General features: G+C 33.5%; 2 protein-coding genes across 2 annotated transcripts; one reads left to right on the plus strand and one right to left on the minus strand.

Moving 5' to 3' along the window:
• Window positions 1-8503, plus strand: LOC128995284 (serine/threonine-protein kinase Nek8-like). Its single transcript, XM_054420251.1, has 6 exons — window positions 1-285; window positions 1304-1391; window positions 2509-2676; window positions 3012-3172; window positions 5980-6130; window positions 7937-8503. Exons 1-6 carry the CDS (start codon window positions 239-241, stop codon window positions 8156-8158), a joined length of 837 nt encoding a protein of 278 aa, XP_054276226.1. The 5' UTR covers window positions 1-238; the 3' UTR covers window positions 8159-8503.
• A 1665-nt stretch (window positions 8504-10168) lies between these two features.
• LOC128994387 (U2 small nuclear ribonucleoprotein A'-like) lies at window positions 10169-21712 on the minus strand. Its single transcript, XM_054418925.1, has 6 exons — window positions 21422-21712; window positions 16625-16772; window positions 15662-15890; window positions 13870-13993; window positions 11141-11254; window positions 10169-10555 (listed from the first exon to the last, which is right to left on the minus strand). Exons 1-6 carry the CDS (start codon window positions 21501-21503, stop codon window positions 10464-10466), a joined length of 789 nt encoding a protein of 262 aa, XP_054274900.1. The 5' UTR covers window positions 21504-21712; the 3' UTR covers window positions 10169-10463.

Below are 21712 nucleotides of genomic sequence, written 5' to 3' on the forward strand. Positions count from 1 at the left end.
AATCACTACCAACGGGTAAAATCATGAAACTTGAGATTTTGATAACAGGATAAATCATTCGTTTTGCTGAAAATTTGTCGTGTGCATTGTTTTAGTGGAATTAAGTTTATTTGAACACACAAATTACTCGGTTATGTGACTTAGTGCATCAAATTGGTTGTTGTACATAGATTTATCTTACTGTATTTAATTAGATCTAACTTATTATCTCCATATTATTTTGTATTTATTGGGGGAAATGGAAGAATATGACAAACTTGTTTTAGTTGGAAGAGGTGCATTTGGGTAAGATTGAACAGGAATTATCATTATGGAAGTAGCCTAAATAATTTCTGCATTCATCCTCTTGATAAGTTGGTTCAAAGTTGTGCCTGTGCCTTTAGGGTAGTTATAAGGTTTATAACTGAAACATTTTAGTATCAAGAGCCTACACATGAATATTAAATTGCTATAACTGAAACTGGGTTAAAAGAACAAATAAATTAAAAAATCATCAGGCTTTAATTCACAAGTTAGATTGAACACAAAATTCAAAACATTTACCCAAGAAAAGTAGTAAGTTTATACCAAATTGACTGTTTTGCCTACAAATAAACAACTATTTACTAGCATTTTATTTTACAAGAATGGAATAGTTATTTTATGACTTCATAAACATAGTGGCGTGAAAAATAAATAAGTTACTATTATGTAAAAATACTATATAGTACCTGCCAATTAAATTTTCAATTGGAAAACAAAATTTTATTTCGATTCATAGTTCAGCATAAATTAGAATATTATACAAAGAAAACCATCTATGCAGGATTGATATTGTTACAATATTTACCAATTAACATCCGGCAGGAGACAAATTTCAAAAAACTTTTAAAAGATTTCTTAGTAAAAAATCCTTTTTATTCATTACAAGAATTTGTAGACAAAACAAAATATTTCATTTGAATTTCCATTTTTTTTTTCATAATGGACATTTGCGTAGATTTATGTTTTAATGTGTATGATTTGTATATAGATTTTGACTCTATTCAGATACATGTATGTTTCATATATGTTATATATTGAATAAAGACTATTTGAATTTGAATTTAGTTACAACTAAGAGACTATGCTTTTTTAATTAAGTATGAAGATTGTCAATTAAAGCATTCAGAGTTTTACCCAACACAGAACTGGCCTATGTAAATTATCAATCTGTATGATGATAACTTGAGTATTTAATGAGAATTATTTTTGATCTAATAAAAAATATTTAATATTTAATCTCTGTCAAATGCTGGTTAAAACAAAACTGTTATTTTTACAGAACTGTATATTTATGTCGAAAAGGTTCTGGAGAGAGGGTAATTTTAAAACAGATAGTGATTGAACACCTAAATGAAAAAGAATTAAAGGTAAGTAAAACATTGGGAAACTACCCTCAACAGAGGGTAAATCAATTGTTCTTTAGAAACCCCTAATAAGAAATTAATTTTTTTGTTTATAAAGAATTTCCAAATTTTAGAGTTGAAACATGTTTATAAGGAATCTTGCACACATTTTCTGGTTCCCTATTCATATTTGTAATTTGAGTTGATAGTGCTTAAAACAACTAATAACGAACTGTGTATTTTTGTAAAAATGTATTAAGTTCGGGACTCGGGAGTAAAGGAGTTGAATAAAGTTTAATTTTCTCAGACCCAAAGACTTCCAAGGTTTTAAATGAGTTAATTTTATTTTGCTCATTTGTCCATCCTGAGAACATAAATCCCAGCCCCTAATAGTTGATTTGCGATTAAAATTGGTATAATGGTATTTTCAAAGGGAAAGCGAGGAGCTCTCGAGGGATTTACCTTGACAGTGTTCCCAATTGTTGTAGGTTACCAAGGAAGGTTTCTGCTTTACTCTTTGATGAAACACTAACATTTTTTAAAAGCAAAGTTCTTTGTTTTTACAATAGCCTATTATGATTAAAATCAATAATCCGTTGTAGACTTTTTTTCAGTATTTTAAGTTTAAAAGTTTTATTTGTATAGTTTAATCTCTCGCTAATACACTCAACAGATTCATCCTGAGAACATAAATCCCAGCCCCTAATAGTTGATTTGCGATTAAAATTGGTATAATGGTATTTTCAAAGGGAAAGCGAGGAGCTCTCGAGTCAACAGAGAAGTAATGTTCAGAGCAAACTTTTGCTTATGTGATGACTGTGCACTCTCAGCTCTTGTATGTTGTGCAGTAAATATATGTGACGATCTAGAGGAAGAGTCTGAGCGACTGGGTCTTCATCCACTGTCAGTGTTGTAGTACATGAAGGCAAGGGGGTATTGGACTTTGCCCTAGCCTAGCCTAGACACCAAAAACTAGTGCTATGCTATACACTAGTAGCCAGTAGGCCTACATGAGGGCAGGGGGCTGGTATTAGACTTTGCTCTAGCCCTAGACACCATCAGAAACTAGTGCTATAAGTTTATCATTTAATGTTTCTTCTGCTGTAGATAACTTCTCTGTGTACACACACATATATTTTAGGATACAGTTCAGGAGGTGAAGGTGATGTCGCTACTGAAACATCCTCACATTATAAGATACCAGGACAGTTTCATCAGTCAGGGGGCTCTAGTTATTGTCATGGAGTATGCCACCAAAGGTACTCTGTATGAATATCTCCAAATCCAGTCAGAGCTGCTCCCCCAAGAGGTAAATGTTAATCAATTAAAGATAAACTTTCAGTATTTAATTCCGTTTTATTATCTATAAGCCCTTTTATAACATTTTTTAGCAAGAGATGACATTTTTCCCAAACCCTGCATCTGGAACTAAATGCTAGTTTGCCCCCTCAGAAACATTTTTCAAGGAAGGCTTTATCAAACTTCCATAAGAAAGAGTTTAGTTTCATGTACTTCATAGACTTTAAATCTCAATAATAATTATTTTCTTTAAAAAGGACATATCAAAGTAACCTCATGCTTGAAATAAAATAACGTTTTATGGTAATGACTGCACATTTTCTCAAAATATTCCTCATTTTACAGAAAGTATTGAGTTTCTTCGCCCAGCTGTGCCTAGCTCTACAGTACATCCACAGCAAGAAGATCCTTCACAGAGACATTACTACAAGGAACATCTTGCTCACTGGTAGTCAGGGACAAATCATCAAACTTACCGACTTTGGAATCTCAAAAATGTTGACCAGGTAAACAGTGGCGTCATTTCACCAAATCCTTGGGGGGCGGGAGGGGTTCGAGGGTCCTCCCCCAGAAAATTTAGCAGTTTTAAAACAAAAAAAGAGGGGTTAATGCTTATTTTAATTGTCAAAAGCACTTAGAATAAAAACAAAAATATGAGTAAAATTTATATAAATTTAGGCAAAAAATTAATGAAACTAACAATAATTGACAACAGACAGAAACATAATAATATGTTGGTAAGTTATTCATCTAAGAAACGTGATCAATAGTTACATGGTGTATTAATATTATTTTTTTATTTGATTTATTCAAATTAATATATAGATATGACCAAATTCTCTTGTACAACATTTAAACCTATAGCAATTAATACAGTTGTATTCACAGCCTATAGTTTATAACAGTTTAATTTGGTTTTTAAATAAAACACCAGTATTTAAGTATTTAAAAGCAAATCAAATTTTGTTTTCAATAAAATAATTTGACACAATTAATTTTACTGAGACACTCAAAAATAAACGGTATCAGCATTCTGACACATACTTTCTCCCATAAGTTTGTCAACAACCTTTATCATGTGTAAGCGGTGAGAGTAAATATACGGAAATGGGATTTGTAAAATTTTGTTCAGAATTTAAAGGACTATAACATACTAAATTTTATCAAAATCGTTCGGGCCATTTTTGGGAAAATCCAATTTTTCTGTTATTTTATGGGGTTTTGTGGGGAAATCCCCATTAAAAATAAAAATAATAAAAACTATCAAAATTGTAAGGATCATAACATACTATGATAAATCAAAACCGGATTTTTTTCTAAAATCCAATTTTTCTCTATTTTATGGGGTTTGACATATTTGACCATAACTTTCGAACCGTAATTTTTACAGAAATGGGATTTGTACCATTTTATTCAGAATTTAAATGGCTACAACATACTAAATCTTTATCAAAATCATTCGGGACATTTTTGAGAAAATCCAATTTTTCCGGTTTTTATGGGTTTTTATGGGAAAATCCCCATTAAAAATCAAAATTTCAAAAAAATGAAAAAAACGCCTGGAGATACCATGGATTAGAACCTACATACCAAATTTCATCGAAATCAGACCACAGGTGTAGTCTCTAGCTCTGTACACATCCAGACACACACACACACACACACACACAGACATCACTTTGAAAACCACTTTTTTGGGTCCAGGGGGACCCAAAACGAATATATCCACTCAAAACTCAAACTCAAAAATTTTGACGAAAACAATACTTTCTCCATATACTATGGTATAGGGGGAGAAAGTAATAATATTTTTGTTTCAAATTACTGTAGAAGAATAGGCAAGATTTTTGTCTGCCGTGCTTTTTAGGATTTGACAGGATAAAATATTTGTATATTAGCTAGTATAGTATTTTTTTTTCTCTAGCCCAGGAACCAGGGGGGGGGGCATCCTGCAGGTAAATCAGCATGTAAGTTAAGTGTTTAGGTAAAAACTTTTTAGTAAATATATTTTGGCATACCGTATATGATGGGAAAAATTAAAATTAAACTGACTCATTTTTGTGTGTGTATTGAAATAAAAATTAAATCCTTGCCTAAAACCTAGTTTTATAGATAAGTGGCACCTGCATAGGCTAAAAAATTGTGATTGCCCAAGTTTTGGAATTATCACATATTATGGCTCAAAGCCATTGGGAATGTGCGGGATTTGAACCTGTGCACCAAGAACAGAAGTACCCTGCTTTTCTAACCACTCGGAACTGAGAGAATCACTGAACTCAGAGTTATATCACTGATTAGCCAATCTTAGTGAATTAGTTAGTTAAATAAAGTTCCTAAAGTTTCAGCTGATACTTGTGTACATATTCAAGAGCAACTGTTTGTTCATAAATCTCATCTGCCAATGACTATTGAATATCTGGGTAGATGAATGGTCATAGTGCTCATCTGGTAATTGGGTCACCGCTTTAGTTCTTGTGCTGTTTGTAGCTTTTTGCTGGTTAAAAACTGGGCTTAGTAAAAGCTCCTGATCAAAGGAAAGAGCCAATCTTAAGCACAAAGCTACACAGGTCATCTCACCCCATTTTACGCTCATTCATAATCAGTTTCAAATAAATAAGCTGTAGAGATATAAATTAATTATATTTCCCACAAAAAACCATAATATAACAATGAATACTACCCACGTGTCTGATTGAATGTTAAGGTCCGTGTACACGTGGCTAGTTTACTAGCAGCTAATATTCGCTAATTAGCACAAGCTGGGCACACTAGCGCAAAAATTTCCATCTACACGTGGCTAGTTATTGGAGCTGATTTTAGCGCTTGTCAGTTGTAGAATTTAGGTGTTCTGTGGACGAAGTTGTCATTTAAAGTTTTTACAAAATGTCCTCTGTTCATTTAAATCACAATAAAGGAACTTAATAAAAAGAGACAAACTTTGTGGGTTCAAAATTGAATTAGGCAAGAACTTCTTTGTGCTTTGAATACTCTTTTAAGAGAACAGGCAGTGGAAGAACAGTTTACAACCACTTTATGTGACAAACAAGTATCAACTGTCCTGTCCTGGCGAGTGCCGATTAGCACTAGCGCTCTCCTAGAAGTGGTCACAACCTGCTAGTGGCGCGCTAATTCGATAGCCCTAGTGTTAACGTGACTACCCTCCCCACTCGTTAGCACTTGTGCTATCAAACATGTTAAAAACAACTAGCAGCGAGTAAGGAGCAATTAACAGCTAAAACTAGCCTCGTGTAAACGGGCCTTTAGATGATAAAACACAAATAACTAGACTATAGGTTTCTTCATGTTATTTCAGCCGCAGCAAGACGTCGAGTGTGGTAGGAACGCCTTGCTACTTGTCACCCGAGCTGTGTCAAGGAAAGGCGTACGGAACACACAGTGATGTTTGGGCTCTAGGCTGCGTCTTGTACAACATGTGCACACTCAGGCAGCCTTTTCAAGCCCAGGTCTCTGACAGATAAGTTTATTTTAGTACAGGTGTCCTTGCATTAAAGGTTTACATTTAACTTACATTTTGTACAATATAAAGTAGGAAATACGAGTGTGAATTAAAACTGCATTGCTATATAGTAATTAGTGTAAACTTTAATTTTGTTTACGAGTAAAATCAACATTTACTTATAGAAAGTTACAACTGCACCTTGAAATGCTTAAACCATAACAAATTCAGCAGGGACTAAGTGCAGAGTTTTTAAAATTGGATTTGTCTCAGAGCAATAATTTTTTAATTAATATTTTAAACGGCCACTTGATATAGTGATAAGAAAAAAACTGTTATATACAATTGTTGTGATTTTTATGCAAGTCCTGGCAGATAGGCTTAATTATGTTGCTTTTCCTACACTAGGGACCATATGAAAGTGGTCCTTGATACAAGTGTTTAAAAATAAATCTATAAAATATTATATTCAGTAGACTCCCTCTTATCCGGACTTTTCAGGACCGAGGCCAGTCCGGATAACGGTTAAACCGTCCCCAAAAACTTGTTAAACCGGACCGTTTGAATGCATAGTGTATAAGCCAATAATGATTATTACGTGTTTAGACACGTGATTACTGGTCTCAAATCTTTCTCACAAGAACAGTCATTTCAGTACCGCCCACTTCCTGCCGATCTAGTCCGATTAAATTGATGTACTGATAAAAATTGTCTGGTTAAAGAGATGTGTGTTTGTGTAGTCTTATAATTTCACCAAACGATTTATGAGGAAAAGTACTCTATCTAAATCTAAAAAGTTCACTTTGTCAAACCAAATCCACAACCATTTCACAAGATCTAGTCATCATATTTATAGGCAACATTGTAGGTTAAGTAAAACCCTCAAGTCTTTCAATGTTCTTAGTTAGTAATAGTAAATTTGAGAGAGTTTTGTCAGATTGGTTAGTGGAAAACCCCATGTATAGTGTTAACGAGTTCTTGAAAATGACTTTCAACGATTCAATGTTACCATTCTGTGTTAAGGTCTAGGCCTATACATCTGTTTATTTTTAAGTAGGCTAAGATATTTTTAAAACGTGACTTTGCCCATTGCATGTACATGTTTAACGGCAAAAACCATTCTTATTCTTATTCTAAAGTCCTCACAATCTTTTTAGCGAATCCCCTTACGGGGAAGAAGCTATTAAAGTAAGCAAACACTATTTGTTAAAATGTAAATACTTATCTATCTATTTATATATTATTTAAATATTATATGTGTTTGTGAACTTGATAACTCTGACTCAAATTCTGGTCTGTTTTTGATGAAATGTGGAATGAAAGTGTAGAGCTGGATAAACTTGAATGAATTTGCAAACCAGCAAGATCTGGTCATAGGCAAAGGGGTGTTATAATATATAACTTTTTTTAAACTGGTTTTTAAAAAATTGTTTACTTTTAAAATAGGGAAATGCCCAATTTTCATCATCCCCTTAAGAGCTCAAAAAACCAAACAATTTAGTGCATCAATGCATTGTTGTACAATTACAAGTGATGAAGAAAAAGGTAACTGTTAGTGTTAAAGTTTGCTTCATCCTATAATATTAACATTTAATTTTTCGAAACACTTTTTCCCTTTCCCCAGCAAAAAACCTAAGTAGGTGCCGTATTTGTTATATCAAACGTCATTTAAATGGGGAATTAATATGACTTCTTCATGGAAATATTTTTGTTAAAATCCATTTTGACATATTGAAAATTGCTTAGTCTGCAGGGGGGGGGGGGTTTAAAATGTACAAAATGAAATGATTTTCAATTGAACCCTTGTTATCAGACCCTGGCAGCAGTAGTGATGGAGATAATGCACGGTGCCATTGAGCCAATAAGCCCTCTATACGACAGCGGCATCATGGAGATTTTGGGACTTATGCTGGACCGAGACCCCCTCAACCGACCGAGCGTTGACGACGTCCTCTCCCATCGCCTGGTTGCTCCGGTAGCTCTGACGATCATCACTTCACTTGGCAGTTTGGCTAAGAGAACTAACCAAACCTAACTGATACTGGAAATCACATCAACTTTGTTCACAATGATGATTTTGTCCAGTTTTTTAACACTTAATCTGTAATGAGAGTATTTCAAGGATATTTAAAAATGTATAGATAAATTTATTTAAATATACTGTTCGTTCAGATATTTTTAAAAATATATTTTTTATGTATGCTGTAGAATTTAAAACTATTAGGGAAATTGCATCAATTTATAATTTCATATTGTACCCATGTGAATAGTCAATTTGTCCTGATATGTATCTTTACTTTTATTTATTGATTAAAACAATTTAAAATTGTCAGTTAACAAACACTAAGCGTAATTTTGTATGTGGTTTGTAAATACTATTTAATTTATATTATATGAAATTTTTATTAACCTCGAGTGTCTTATTTCACGTTTAAATTAAAATCTCTACAGTCCCCTCCCTTCAAAAGATTATTAAGGATATTTACTTAAGCTAGAAACTATTAGTAAGTTATAGGAGATAAATAAAGGTTGAACGCTTTTTACTAGAAATAAGTGTATGTATATTTTTATATACACAAGTTTATAACAATTTAAGCTGTTTATTGCTAAAATAAAAATTCACTTTCCAAGCTGGTCGAAGAAAGGTAAAGGTGCATTATGCAATCAACAATTGTTTGAAGTAATTCTGTGAATAAAACTTGATTAAATTTTAAACCGTCATATCAAAATACGAGGGTCGTTTTTGTGTAGGCTATAGCTACATAGTTCACGGGTACGCAGCAACGAGGCTCCTCGCCGCTTACTGGTATAATGTGTGAACCCATTTGCAGCTCTGTAGCTGATGTGTATGCTTTGTACACATCAGCTACAGAGCTGCAAATGGTATCCATTCTGTTCTCAAATGATGCCAGTAAACGGTGAAGTGCCTCGTTGTGACGGCAAAACTATAAAGCAATAAAAATGGCCCTTACTAAAAAAAATACTCTCGTATAATCCTATATGTATGGAGGCAAAATAAGAGTTAATATGTATTTTCTTTTAACCAACCATTTTAGTCTTCTTCTCAAAAAAATTGTAATGAATCTCTGTCATGGTGGTAACAATAAAATAATGTTGGGTAGGCCTAATAATTACAAAATATTTCCACATTCAAAACATGCCCAATGGATTAAATCTTAAATCACATATATACTGTATCCAATTTTATCAGTGCCACACCAAACGTTAAAAAAGTAAATACCATTGGAGATATGTTATAGGGCACAGCATATTTTACAAGTAAAAAGTATCAGCGAGAAAATGGGATTTGTTTGTTTAATTGTTTTTCACTTCATGGTCAAACAAAGAAAAAAGGGATCTTGGTTAAAAAATATGTTGAATTTTTTCACTCATGATTTTGTACATTTACTATTTTATGTTTGAGAAACAAAACTATGATGAAAATCTTTAAAATTTTTCTCTTCAGCCGAATCGATTCAAGGCTTTGAGATTGTCTTCCTTCGATCTGCTTTTCCGTTTCCTAGTACGGACAATATTACAATAAGCTAAGAAAAAAATAAAGACACTACACTGATGTTATTTTACTGTATATGTTAAACAAAGAGTAAATAAAACTCGTCCACTCAGTTGCAAGTCACTCTTTACACCGGTACATTAAGACGTGAGGGGTAGCAGACTTAGTGCACAGGTAAATGTGTGATACATAACAGATAAAATGATGAGAAAGTACTGTCAAGCGGATGTGCATAAAGCCTCATTCGTTTCATCCAATACAGGCAGAGGCAACCGCATGGACCTGCGACGATGAAGTCATATCGCTCAGAAATGGCTGTAATATCACGTTACTTGAATTTCTGCAAGGAAGGTGGAATAACCGAATGTTGGATGATCGAGACTCTACATACTCTGGCTTTAGACGACTTATTGTTACAACTGGAGAAAATTGCTTACTTACCTGCTGAAGAGGACCCAGCCAAGACCTGAAACAACTCACACAAATATTACAATATTGTATGAGAAAGGGTAAAGACAAAATAACGCAATATCACTTCTCAACCTCGAGGCTTTATTTTTTTGTAGAATCGTTCCCATATTTACAATAATCAAACCAAAGACTCAATTTCTGTAAAACTACCGACTGTTCAAACAATAATAAAAGATAAGAACAATTTGTGCTACTGCAATAACTTAAAGTATACAACTTGGTAATATCTGTCTCTTATTAACTTAACAAGATGATTGTTGAAAAGAGGATCTTTTGCAACTAAATGTAAAAAATGCTTAAATTACACATTAAATGTACTATAGCCTCCCTGAGTAAGGATTTTCAGTGGGAAATCTTAGTGACCATTGACAGTAGGTCCGTCATCTTCATCCTCTTCTTCTTCTTCTCCATCGACTTCCATTTTACTGTCTTTTGAAGGTCCACCGCCTGAAAATATTATAAGTTCATTTTAAATTCACCCAGTTGCAACACACTAACCTACTAGGTAAATTTCCAGTAGCTTTATTAGTTTTGGGTTTACTTGGAACCATGCCAAATGATATTTAAACCAGTCAGAAATAATGTTTGGCCTTCACTCGACTAAAGGTTTAATTTACACACAGTTTTTTATAAATGTTTTAAAGTAAGTTTAAAACGCTATCAGCCATCACTCCTAGCAAAATTCTCAATGATGTACCAACATTTTTGGTTCTAGCTTTTCCAAGCTAAGTAAGTGGTTATCATATATTTATCTCATAATATCTTCAATCAACAAGGCCTTGGTCCCATACTTCAGATCACTAAGAGCTTAAGAGTTGTGAATTTTAGATGTTTTAAGGAGAAATCATTCTTAGACGATAAGTCTCTATATTATGCTATTTGAAACACATGCTATAGTTTTGGTATGCGAATCTACAGGATATGTTAATACTATATTGTTGTATTATCTTAAAGTATTTTGAAGTACATTGTTTAAGACAAGAGGAATTTGTTAGGCTTGTAGGACAAGTTTGAGGTAAATATTCCAGCTACCTCTGCCAGGGATTTGTCCGGCTTGCAGTAATCTGTTGAGTCGTTCCACTTCCTCCAATGACGAGGCGTTGGCAATAGCTTCCCTTATCTTCCACAGCTCTTCAGCAGACGGACCTAGAAGAATAACATACAGTTAACATTGTGGGTTACATAATAAAGTGTTCTGTTCTGACGTCAAGCAAAAAATAAATACCAAGCCACAGAATAAAAATTCGGCCTATATCGACACAGTATTTAAACTTAATATTGTTTACCAAATGGTCAGTTCCATGTAAAAAAATTGCACAAGTTAGGAGCATCACCAAAAGACTGTGGTTGCCAGAATTGTAAAAAATTGACACGGCAGAATTTTTTTCTGACACTGCACAAAGCGTTAAGGCCTATCTAGACATTTTTCAAATTTAATAAATTCACTCAAACTAAACTCCAACGTGATAGTAACCAATTAGTTATGTGTGGTATTAAAGGGTGTTTGGCATTTCAACAACCTTTTTGAATATCTTTAAGGGTAGGTCTTAAAATCTTTTTTTGAGAACAATGAAAATAGCAAAGAGGATAAAAATTGTTTGCTTTACAAATTTATATTCTGATTCTGCATATGATACTTAGGTAATTTATTAAAAATTGCTTAAAATTTTACACATTGAAAAAGGTAACCAGCTAATAAGAATAAGAATAAGAATAAGTTTATTGTCTTTCAGGCTACATAAGCATTAACAAAGTCAAATTTACAGCAGAAATGCCAAGTCTCTATACTAATAATTAGGCCTAAGGGTAATATCACATATCATAGAAATATACAATTCATAGGAACTATACAAGAATCAAAAATTATACATAACAGATTTCAAACATTAAAATTCTATCTGTTTTAATAAGAAAAATTCACTAAGTGAATAGAAAGGATTTTTAGATAACCACTCATAAAATTTGTTCTTAAAAACTTTAACAGTATATTTCTTACTAAGATTAATTACTTTATTATATACCTTAAGGGATAGTACTACATGACTAGACAGTGATTTGCTGAGCCTATTGTACTCAATTACTGCTTTATCCCTATTACGAGTGTTGTAACTGTGCATATCCCCAGTGAGTGTAACAAGATCCTGATTTTTTAGTATATAAGATACAAGTTCAAAAATGTAAAGGTTGATAATGGTTTGTATTTCCTAACTAACTTGATCATACACCAACATTTCAAAGAGTTTACCAACAATTGGAATCAGCGACACAGGTCGATAGCTTTCAGGTTTTTGCGCCTTTCTTATAAATTGGACATATTTTTGAGATTTATAATTTACTAGGAAAAATACCTTCCTGCAGACATTGGTTAAAGCTAAAAGATAACGGTTGAGCAATACTGTGAATTATATTTTTAACCAGATCATTAGATAAATTATAAATATCTTTACTTTTTGTGTTTTTCATCCTCTTTGCAGCATTAATAACATCACTGGGTGAGATTAACTTCCATTCAAAAACCTTATGATTAATATTTACCTTATGCACTAAGTCTCTTACACTAATACAGGGGTTATCTATTTGTTTCTTAATATCTTTTACTGAATTAATAAAATATTCATTAAATACATGGGGATGTATATTGACTTCCTGATTCTTACTTAACAAATTACTATTAGGCCTATTAATGTTAATTATTTGCCACGCAGCCTTACACTTGTTTTTACTCCTTTCAATTTCATTTACGTTAAAGTTAAGCTTAGCCTCATGAATAGCATCTTTATATTGTGCTTTCAAAATTGTCAACTGAACATTAGCCTCTGGTGTTTTCAGTTTGCCTAAAAATAATAATCTGTCTTTCATTTTTGCAAGGTTTTTTGTATATATATTTTTTGTGTGTAAAATAGGCTGAACAAAATTTTTGTTGCTACAAATGTACGTCCACAATAAAAACATTGTAGAAGCTATCTAATATAGTGTTCATATTTCTTATTAACACGTTGAGTGCACGCCGGAGGTGCACACAGACCGGCCCAGCTAGGTCCCACCCTATACTGCGTGTTTCGCCCGCCGTTCCTGCGGACCGGTAAATTCCAACTTGCACAATTTATTGACTTTGGACTTTTATTGACGTATTTATTTTGTGTTTTTGCTCTATGACACAACAATATATTTTATTGTTTATTATTTTCATTTATGTGCCTTTTAATAAAGATAGACTCCCAATACCAAATTGTTATCAGCAGTTCAAAAATTAACTGTGATTGAAATAAATCATTTTAATTTCACATTTTTAGTGTGAAAAACAGTGTTTTTGAGACCAACAATTAAGTATTTTCGTCAAGGTGCCCAAAAACTTTATTGCGTGGGCCGGCCCGGACACAAGGGACTGTCAATTTGGGAGGACGACATTTTTTTTTTAATGCTCAAAACACTATTTCTGATCTGGATCCTCACTCCTGGCAAAAAAGGTATGATTTTAAATAATAAATCAGGTCCTGAGGAAGCACCCAATGATATTTTTACTGCACTCAATATGTTAAAAGACTGACCTTTTCATCACTAATGAACAGGTTCTACTGATGACAACTTACTTACCACTTCAATTGTTCTTAAAATTAAACCCCAAACTTTAAACTAGAAGACAAGATCACTTTAAACTAAACCACTCTTTTACCTAATCAATCACCAGTTCATATCATCTCTATGCTTTAACAACTATTGATCTGAGAGAATATTTAAACAGCTGACTGTAGTTGTCTCACCTGTTTGTTTTTTGGGTTCGGGTAGCCCAGCACCAGGAACGAATGTTTTTGCCTTTTTCGCAATTTCTCTCTGGATCTCCCGACCTCTTTTGCTCTTGAACAAAGTGACAGCTTCTTCTCTTTCCTGTAAAAAAAAATTGGAATGATATAGGCCTTGTATTAATAATAACCTATATTATTAAAATAATTTATTGGATTTTTGTAAGCAGCAAATCGACCCCTAAATATTTATTTGTATAGGTATATCAATTTAAAGCTCTTATCATCTAGATGTGCCTTTTGCGGGTTTGGATGATATCCCATAAAAGCCCTTCGTCCTATAGGCTTTTAAAATTTCAGAGTTTGTGATGAATTCGGTCTAAACTAACTGAACTTTATCAAGTTTACATTCATTTTGTTTACATCAAAACAGATATAAGCGTCAAGGCAGCCAGTGCAACTCCGAGGATCATGGATCAGGATCAGATCGGAAAACCCCCCACCTCTGCTACGTGCCGATGGCGTGACGTCAACCATTACCGCAACGATACGTAGCCGAGTCATGAGCCTTGGTGGTATAATGGATAGTGTGTCGGGCTGATAATCAGAAGGTACCGGGTTCGAATCCCGCTGGTAGCACTAACTTTTTGTCAACAATTTGTTCGTATCAGCAAGTTTGGTTGGGTGGTTAGGTTATGACAGTTTAGTTTTATAATTAAAAAATTAAAAAATTGAATTTGAGACATTTATAATTTTACTTTTAGTACAGAACTATTTTTTCGATTAGTAAACCTTCATTCGAGTTTTTCATTACAGTATCAGCAAGTTTGGTTAGGTTATGACGACAGTTTAATTATATTTCATTTAAATTTAACCTACCAACTATACGTTTTGACAGTGATAGTGATAGAGATAACAATTTTCCGCAAAAAGTTAGGCTATGCTGATGCGCCGGTATAATTCGGAAGTGTACGACATGGTGCGTTCTGATCCACGATCCTCGGAGTTGCACTGGCTGCCTAGACGCTTGTAAAACAGATGGCCATGATACAATTTTATTTACATCTATATGAAAATGGGGTTACAGTTGGTGATGTTTTAGTGAGTTCAAGTAAAGTATTGTAATGATATTTGTATAAAAGGTAAAGAAGAAAATGACTTGCATTAGATTTTGTGTTTTCATAGTATGGTTCATTAGTATTTGTAATTTTTCTAGGATGCCTCCAGAGATTGCACACACAATAAAAATAAAAGGGCAGGCAATGCAAATAATAGGGATAGGATGAAAAATAATTGTTTTCACACATATCAACTATATCACAGATTTTGTAGTCAGGAAGTGACACTGGCTGCTAGTAATAATTATTATTAAGTTATCAGTACATGCGTATACAAAATCTAAATTAGAAAAAAAACTCATAACTGCAGAAAATTACAACAAAGGTTATACGTACGAATCAAATTCAAATATATTTATTAAAGATATTACGATAGCTTGGCCCCGCCAAGTTTAAAAAACTTGTCGACGAGGTCCAATTGATTATATTAGAGTAGTTTTAAGGACTGGGAGCAAACATTTTGACTATAGAGGTTTGAACTAACTTATTTAAGGTTTGAATCAAACTCGCTCAAGCAAGTTCCACATTATTTCGTATGGCGATGGAACAGTACCCGCTGACATCTGTAATTTAACAATAAATCTTGGTCTAAGGCCAGTAATAATTGAGAAAGCAGAGACCAAAAAATGAAGTAATCACACTCAAAATAGTATTATAATCTAAATTGTTGTTCAAAACTGTACTTATCAAGTTACCTTTAATTTTATTTTCCTGAAATCCAATAACCTCAGTTTGGGGAATTTGAAAGCAACATATTGCCGATAATGCTGTTTTCCTGCTACTGGACAATGCATTAGACTCAGATTGGTCAGGTTAGGCAATGTTGCCAATGGATCTAAATCTGCCAGTTCTTGTAATAAATTTCCTGTGAGAATCAATGTTTCCAGGTTTGGAATGTAGTTTTCTAGTCCTTCAGCTATCCGCCTGAAACACACAGGAAGTTTTGGAGTGTGCTTATGGAGGTTTACATGGTGGGATAGGAAAGATTGATAACAAATTGTTTATAAATAGGAGCACCAGCACCAATATTTTACATAGTTTTGCTGAACACCACCTTAACTTATTTATTATGGTTCAGTAATATACCACTAAACGTCAAATCAAATCAAAATATTCTTTATTTGTAGTTTCATTAAGAAAAAACAATAACGTCATACAATAATATAACTTAAAACTTATACAATATATACCTGTACTTAAATGATTAGGTAACTAATCTGTTGAAATATGAATTTTCTCTGCTGTTAGACTAAATTTGTCCGTTAATATGGTTTAGACATGAATTGCTCTAAAATTGAAAAAAAAACTTAAAGTGCTGAAGTAAAAGAAAACATTTAAGTTCAAAATGTAAATTAGTAAGGTCAATCAATTGGTACACAGTAAAAGCGTGCTGATCTGGCATCAATGTAATCAAAAAGTATATATGCTTTTCCAAGTCCATTCAGGTTTTCAGCAGAGATGGACGGACGTTGGGAGCTATTGACTTGCAGGCCTCCATTGTACTCAATGGAATTCAGAGACATGTTATTTATATGTTTTTTAAAGCTTTTTTATTACTGCTGAGATAAGAGAGAATCCAATAAAACTGAGAATAACGGCCTGCCAGCTATCAATTTTCTTTTGACGCTCTGAAATTAGTGGTTAAGTTTTATACTTACACAACTCTGTTGTTATTTAGTAGAATACTTTTTAACCGTTTCAGTAATGGGAAGCCATCAAGTTTCCGGATATCATTATCTGACAGGTCAATGGTGTCAAACTGGTCTAGAGTGGCACCCAGATTTTCTATTACAGGTATCTTGTATCCTGAAAAAATACAAGGTGATGACATATATTTATCATTAGCCTACTAAACATGTGTAGGTAGCGGTATTACTGGTAGTCCCTCATAGATGCACCCCAGCAAAGAACTGGGCAAAAAATCAAGTAGAGCAAGGACTGCTGCCATTGCAGTAAAATATAGATTTTGGAAGCATCATCAAAATTTCAGAGGAGCAGCTATAATGAAGCTTTTTGCTTATTTTTTAAGCGACCTAGAGCCTTTCCTTAAACAAATCTTTGATTTGATTTACTAACTTAAGATTGGCCTACATTGTATATACACAACTAGGGTACAGTTCCGCATAGAACCTGTGGTATAATATCGGTTTGATATATCGCTTCTACATACTTTACCTGATATAAACATAGAATTGAGTAATGAGAAATGAGTAAGAATTGAGTCTGTGCGTTTTTATTGGTGTTAAATAAAAATGTAAATATCAAATTGAGTAAGTTAATGGTCTGTTTACTTTTAATTGATGTTTAATAAATAAAACTTAACTAAGTTATCCATAAGCTAAGTTATTCAATCAAAAACAAAATATATTTTAAGAACGTTAATAAACAAACAATAACCATTTTCACCATTAATAAACCATAAACAATAATCTATTGATATGATTACCGCATAGAGTTAGAAAATGTAGGCCTATGGCTTCTTCCATCTTTAGCCTTATAATTTAGGATGAAACCAATAATAAAACAGAAACAACTTTATTTATGTTTTTACGGTACCGGTAGGCCTAGGCCTATTATTTTATTTAAGCTATATGGACTTAACTTAATATGGTAAAATTAAATTCGAAGCAATAATAATATAAAACTGAATTTTAATCAATAACTTAAAGGATAGGCCAATTGATATTTTAATCATATAGTATATCGCAGGTTCTCTGTGGAACTGTAATCTAAAACTCCACAGGTAAAATTTATTGAGGCCAATTTATTAAGTTAAAAGATAGTTGTTTTTTTTTCATAAAATAACAGTTCCTAGTTTTTTTCCCCTGAATCCAAATATACCATTTTTTTTACTGCAGATGGATAACTTATTACTAAAGATTTTGCCGTTAAAGGGTACAATGTTTGAACAAACAAGGTTGGACCGATGACATTTACAGGTGGAATGAGCTAGCATATATAGGCCTAGGTGAAATACTGTAGGCCTACAACTGATTGTTTTTAATGATAAGTCTAGCAACTGGAAGTAACAACTTTATTCACTAGGCCTACAGTAACTCTGATTCGGCAATTAATTTGAAAGTCACCTGAATAGGCTACAGTACACTTTTCACGTATTTTACAAAAACAATATACCAGTCCTGAACATGATGTGCATATTAAATAATGAGCCAAACAGTTCCAAGTTATTTCGTGTTCATTTCCTTGCCTTTTAAAAAAATTGGCAGGTTTCACTTTAGTAACTTATATGTCCTACACTCATTTGAATGAAAATATCGATATATAGATTATTCGATATATCAATTATTTAATTCAAAACCTTGATATATTGAATGAAATAATCGATATATCGATCGATAGGCTATATTTATTCAGATGAGTGTAGGACAGATACTAAAGTGCAACCAATTGGCAGCCATTTTGATACAAAGCTTCTTATACGCCTTCAGCGGTGAAAAATAATGGCTATGGTTGCTGACCAAGTTGATGGGACATAACTTAACAGTTGCTATGCTAGCTCACTATAAGTCAATCCATTAGTTTGACTTTGATAAAATAAGTCTACGTATTTTCGGCAGAATTTAGTGATTTAAATCAGCTCAATCTTTTGGCGGCTCACATCAATTAAGATTTGGTTAAAAACCTGGCAACAACTTTGGCAATGGGATTATAGCCTAGGTACAATACATACACACATATCACACACATACAATACACACATATCTCAGCAAGACGAATCACAAAAGAGCAGTGATGATTGTTCTGCATTACCATGAAAGTGGACGTAGTTCACTGAAACACTCAAAGGGAGCAGCACTGCCTGGATCAATAACCAGAGTCTTTGTTTAATAACTTATGGCTCGAATAGAGAATTCCCTGATAACGGGACAAAATCATTGCCAGACAGGATTTTACGGGAATGTTTAGTACCAACCTACACCAAAATAAAGCTTGCATTCTAAGCTACAGCCTGGCAACAATCACAACGTTCCCAGCGGTGTGCTGGGCTCATACTGACACAATGTTTGGCAGCGAGCACACTATTGATAGGCCGCAAGCAGTGCCAGTGCCGCGCTACTGCTATAGCAGTAGGTCGCAGTCAACGTGTTAAAAACCTCGAGGCCTCAGATTTTAAAAACAAACTGAGAGAGTGGCTACTGGCCCTTGTAACTTAGGCCTACCGGTACTCCCTAAATGAGTTTTATAAAATTTGCGTCCAACAAGACGCCAAACTTGTAAATATGTAAGTTAAGTTATATAGGCTAAATCTAAGTTATTTTTGACTCAGTCTATCCAGCAAGAGCTGGTCAACGACGTCAAGGGTAAGTAAGTACTTAAAAGAATTCAAGCTAGTAGGCCTACTGAATTGAGAAGTTAGTACAAGCATAAATAACTTAAATATTTAGTCAGGCCTTCGGGTAGACTTTCATACTTATGTGTTGTCAACAACCAAATGAAAATATCAATCAATAAATTGATTAGGCCTATTTCATTTGATTAAGTTATATCGTTTGGTTAGTTACGATATATCGAATGAAATAATCAAATAAAAATATCAATCGATATTTTCATTCAGTTGTTGGTACGGTACCTATTTATTCTGTATAGGTGCCTCCAAACAAATTTTTAATTTTGATATCTTACTTTATAGTTTTTTACCTCCTGAATCCAAATATAGGTACCATTATTTTTCACAGCTGATGAATATTTCTCAATATATCGCCGTAAAAACATACAACATTACAATAAACAAGGTAGGATGGATTTAACCCTCCAAGTGTCCATAGTTTAGGCCTTAATGTCCACCTATTTTTGGCGCATTTGCAAGGTTTTATTAAAACGGATCTGAGAAGCTTAAAACAATGTTAATTCTAATGTTCTATATACCATTTTGTTTGGAAAATCATGGGCTTCAATATTATATATAAAACATAAGGAACATTTTTTCAAAAAAAAAATTTTTAGGTAAAAAAAATATAGCCTAATTTTGAAAATTAAAAAAAAAATAATAAGTTCGCGCTCAATGAAATTTTATAAATTATAGGCCTACAAATATTTGAAAATAGCCACTTTGTTCTAAATTTTATGAGGATTACAAATAGCCTATATAATAATATAAGGAAGTAGATTTGCAAATAAATAAGTTATGGGCAAAAAACAGATTTCAGTACATAGGCCCTAGCGTTTAGCTAAGAATGCATAGCCTAACCATAGCCAGGAATCTGGCTGATAATTTACATCAATATCACTACCTACTTCTTCAGGATCATCAACCAGCACTTCGAAACCACTTAAATCTTCTTATAATGCAACACGTATATCACTACTTTTGATTTTTAACACTAAAACAATGATAAACGTAATAAAACACATCAGTCATCGGTCCGAGGGTAACCTAGCTGTTTACAAATACACGCACACGCACGTCAGCTGTCTGCTACAATTAATTACGATCGGCTCAGAGAACGTACAGCGCTGAGACAGACCTCTGGAGAAAGCTTAGAATATTACGGAAAGAACGATACCTAACTCGATCCAGTTCAATCCGATTCAGTCAGTCATAGAGCCTTCGCCGTAAACGATGTCTGCGTGTCGAAAAATCGACAAGTAACACTACACAAAGTGTGCTGCCTGTCGAATTTTCGTCAAGTAACACTGGGAGGGTTAACATTTACAAGTGGAATGAACTGTGGGTAACTAAGCCTACAGCTGTTTTCAACAACCCGACAAGCAAGGTTAAGTGAAGAGAGTAACATGATTGATGAGAAGAAGAACACCGTTGTAGAAAAATTTCAAGTGATTCTATAGGTGTTTCTATAATAGTAATTTTGTCACATTATGGAGATATAGATGGACTATTACTTACATACTGTAGTTCTTATTTAGGTACGGTATGTCAGAGTCAGGGTGGTAGGTCGTGCTGTATGTGAACTGATGACTGCATTAAGTGTTTTGAAGTTAGGTTAGATTAGGAAGGTAAAGTTTAGGTTATTGTATCGAGTTGTTAGTTTATGTCGCCTGCAGACTGTTTTTGTAAAATTAAAATCCTGAGAAAAACACTTCAAATAACTAGGGCCTATTTCAAAAATGCTTGCAATTTTGAAATGGTGATGATGATTTATAAAAATCAGGTGATTTTCATATTGCAGAATCAGGGGTATTAGCTAATTAAAGTTGTCACTTCCATTTGCTTGACTATGATTGAAAACAATCAGCTGTTGGCTTACCTAACCCATAGTTCAATCCACTTGTAAATGTCATCCATCCTACCGAGTTTGCATTCTAACAGCTAAAATGGCTGGGAACCATATCATTTAGACCAGCCCCGGGCGTAATTCAATGCCTGAACCCCAACTAAGCATGTGGCACTAGCCTATTCTAGTCTAGCCTAATAGCAACCTAAGTTATATCAATAAATAACAACAGGAGGAAAGCTAAATAAAAATATAGCTTACCTCTTAGATCCAGCTCCCTATCACGGATAGGGTTTATGTATTGATGTGATTGAGCAATCAACTCTGGCGTTAGTTTAACCATGTTGTTTTGAGGTTACAAACAAAATACAACACAGAAACTGTACTTATTTCAATATAGATCAAGGAACTTCCAAGTGGGTCATATCACATAAACAAAAATACCACCATTATCTAGAAAAGAAGTATGTGGGCCACAATTAAATCAAACAAATTTAGTGGTATAACTTAACTTAGTAGGCCTACACTGTAGTACAATCAATCACAGTCTCC

This window comes from Macrosteles quadrilineatus, unplaced genomic scaffold (assembly GCF_028750875.1).
Source record: "Macrosteles quadrilineatus isolate MER2022 unplaced genomic scaffold, UCM_ALF_1.0 Scaffold_5__1_contigs__length_97177068, whole genome shotgun sequence".
Classification (NCBI taxonomy): Eukaryota; Metazoa; Arthropoda; class Insecta; order Hemiptera; family Cicadellidae; genus Macrosteles; species Macrosteles quadrilineatus.

Bases quoted from the DNA above. Each gene is read 5' to 3' on its own strand.
- LOC128995284 (XM_054420251.1), top strand. From the start codon at position 239: ATGGAAGAATATGACAAACTTGTTTTAGTTGGAAGAGGTGCATTTGG. The intron at 2,677-3,011 runs GTAAATGTTAAT...CTCATTTTACAG, and splicing joins CAGAGCTGCTCCCCCAAGAG to AAAGTATTGAGTTTCTTCGC. The intron at 6,131-7,936 runs GTCTCTGACAGA...CCTTGTTATCAG, and splicing joins GGCAGCCTTTTCAAGCCCAG to ACCCTGGCAGCAGTAGTGAT.
- LOC128994387 (XM_054418925.1), bottom strand. From the start codon at position 21,503: ATGGTTAAACTAACGCCAGAGTTGATTGCTCAATCACATCAATACATA. The intron at 15,891-16,624 runs GTAAGTATAAAA...TGTGTGTTTCAG, and splicing joins CTAAATAACAACAGAGTTGT to GCGGATAGCTGAAGGACTAG. The intron at 10,556-11,140 runs GTAGCTGGAATA...TAATATTTTCAG, and splicing joins CGGACAAATCCCTGGCAGAG to GCGGTGGACCTTCAAAAGAC.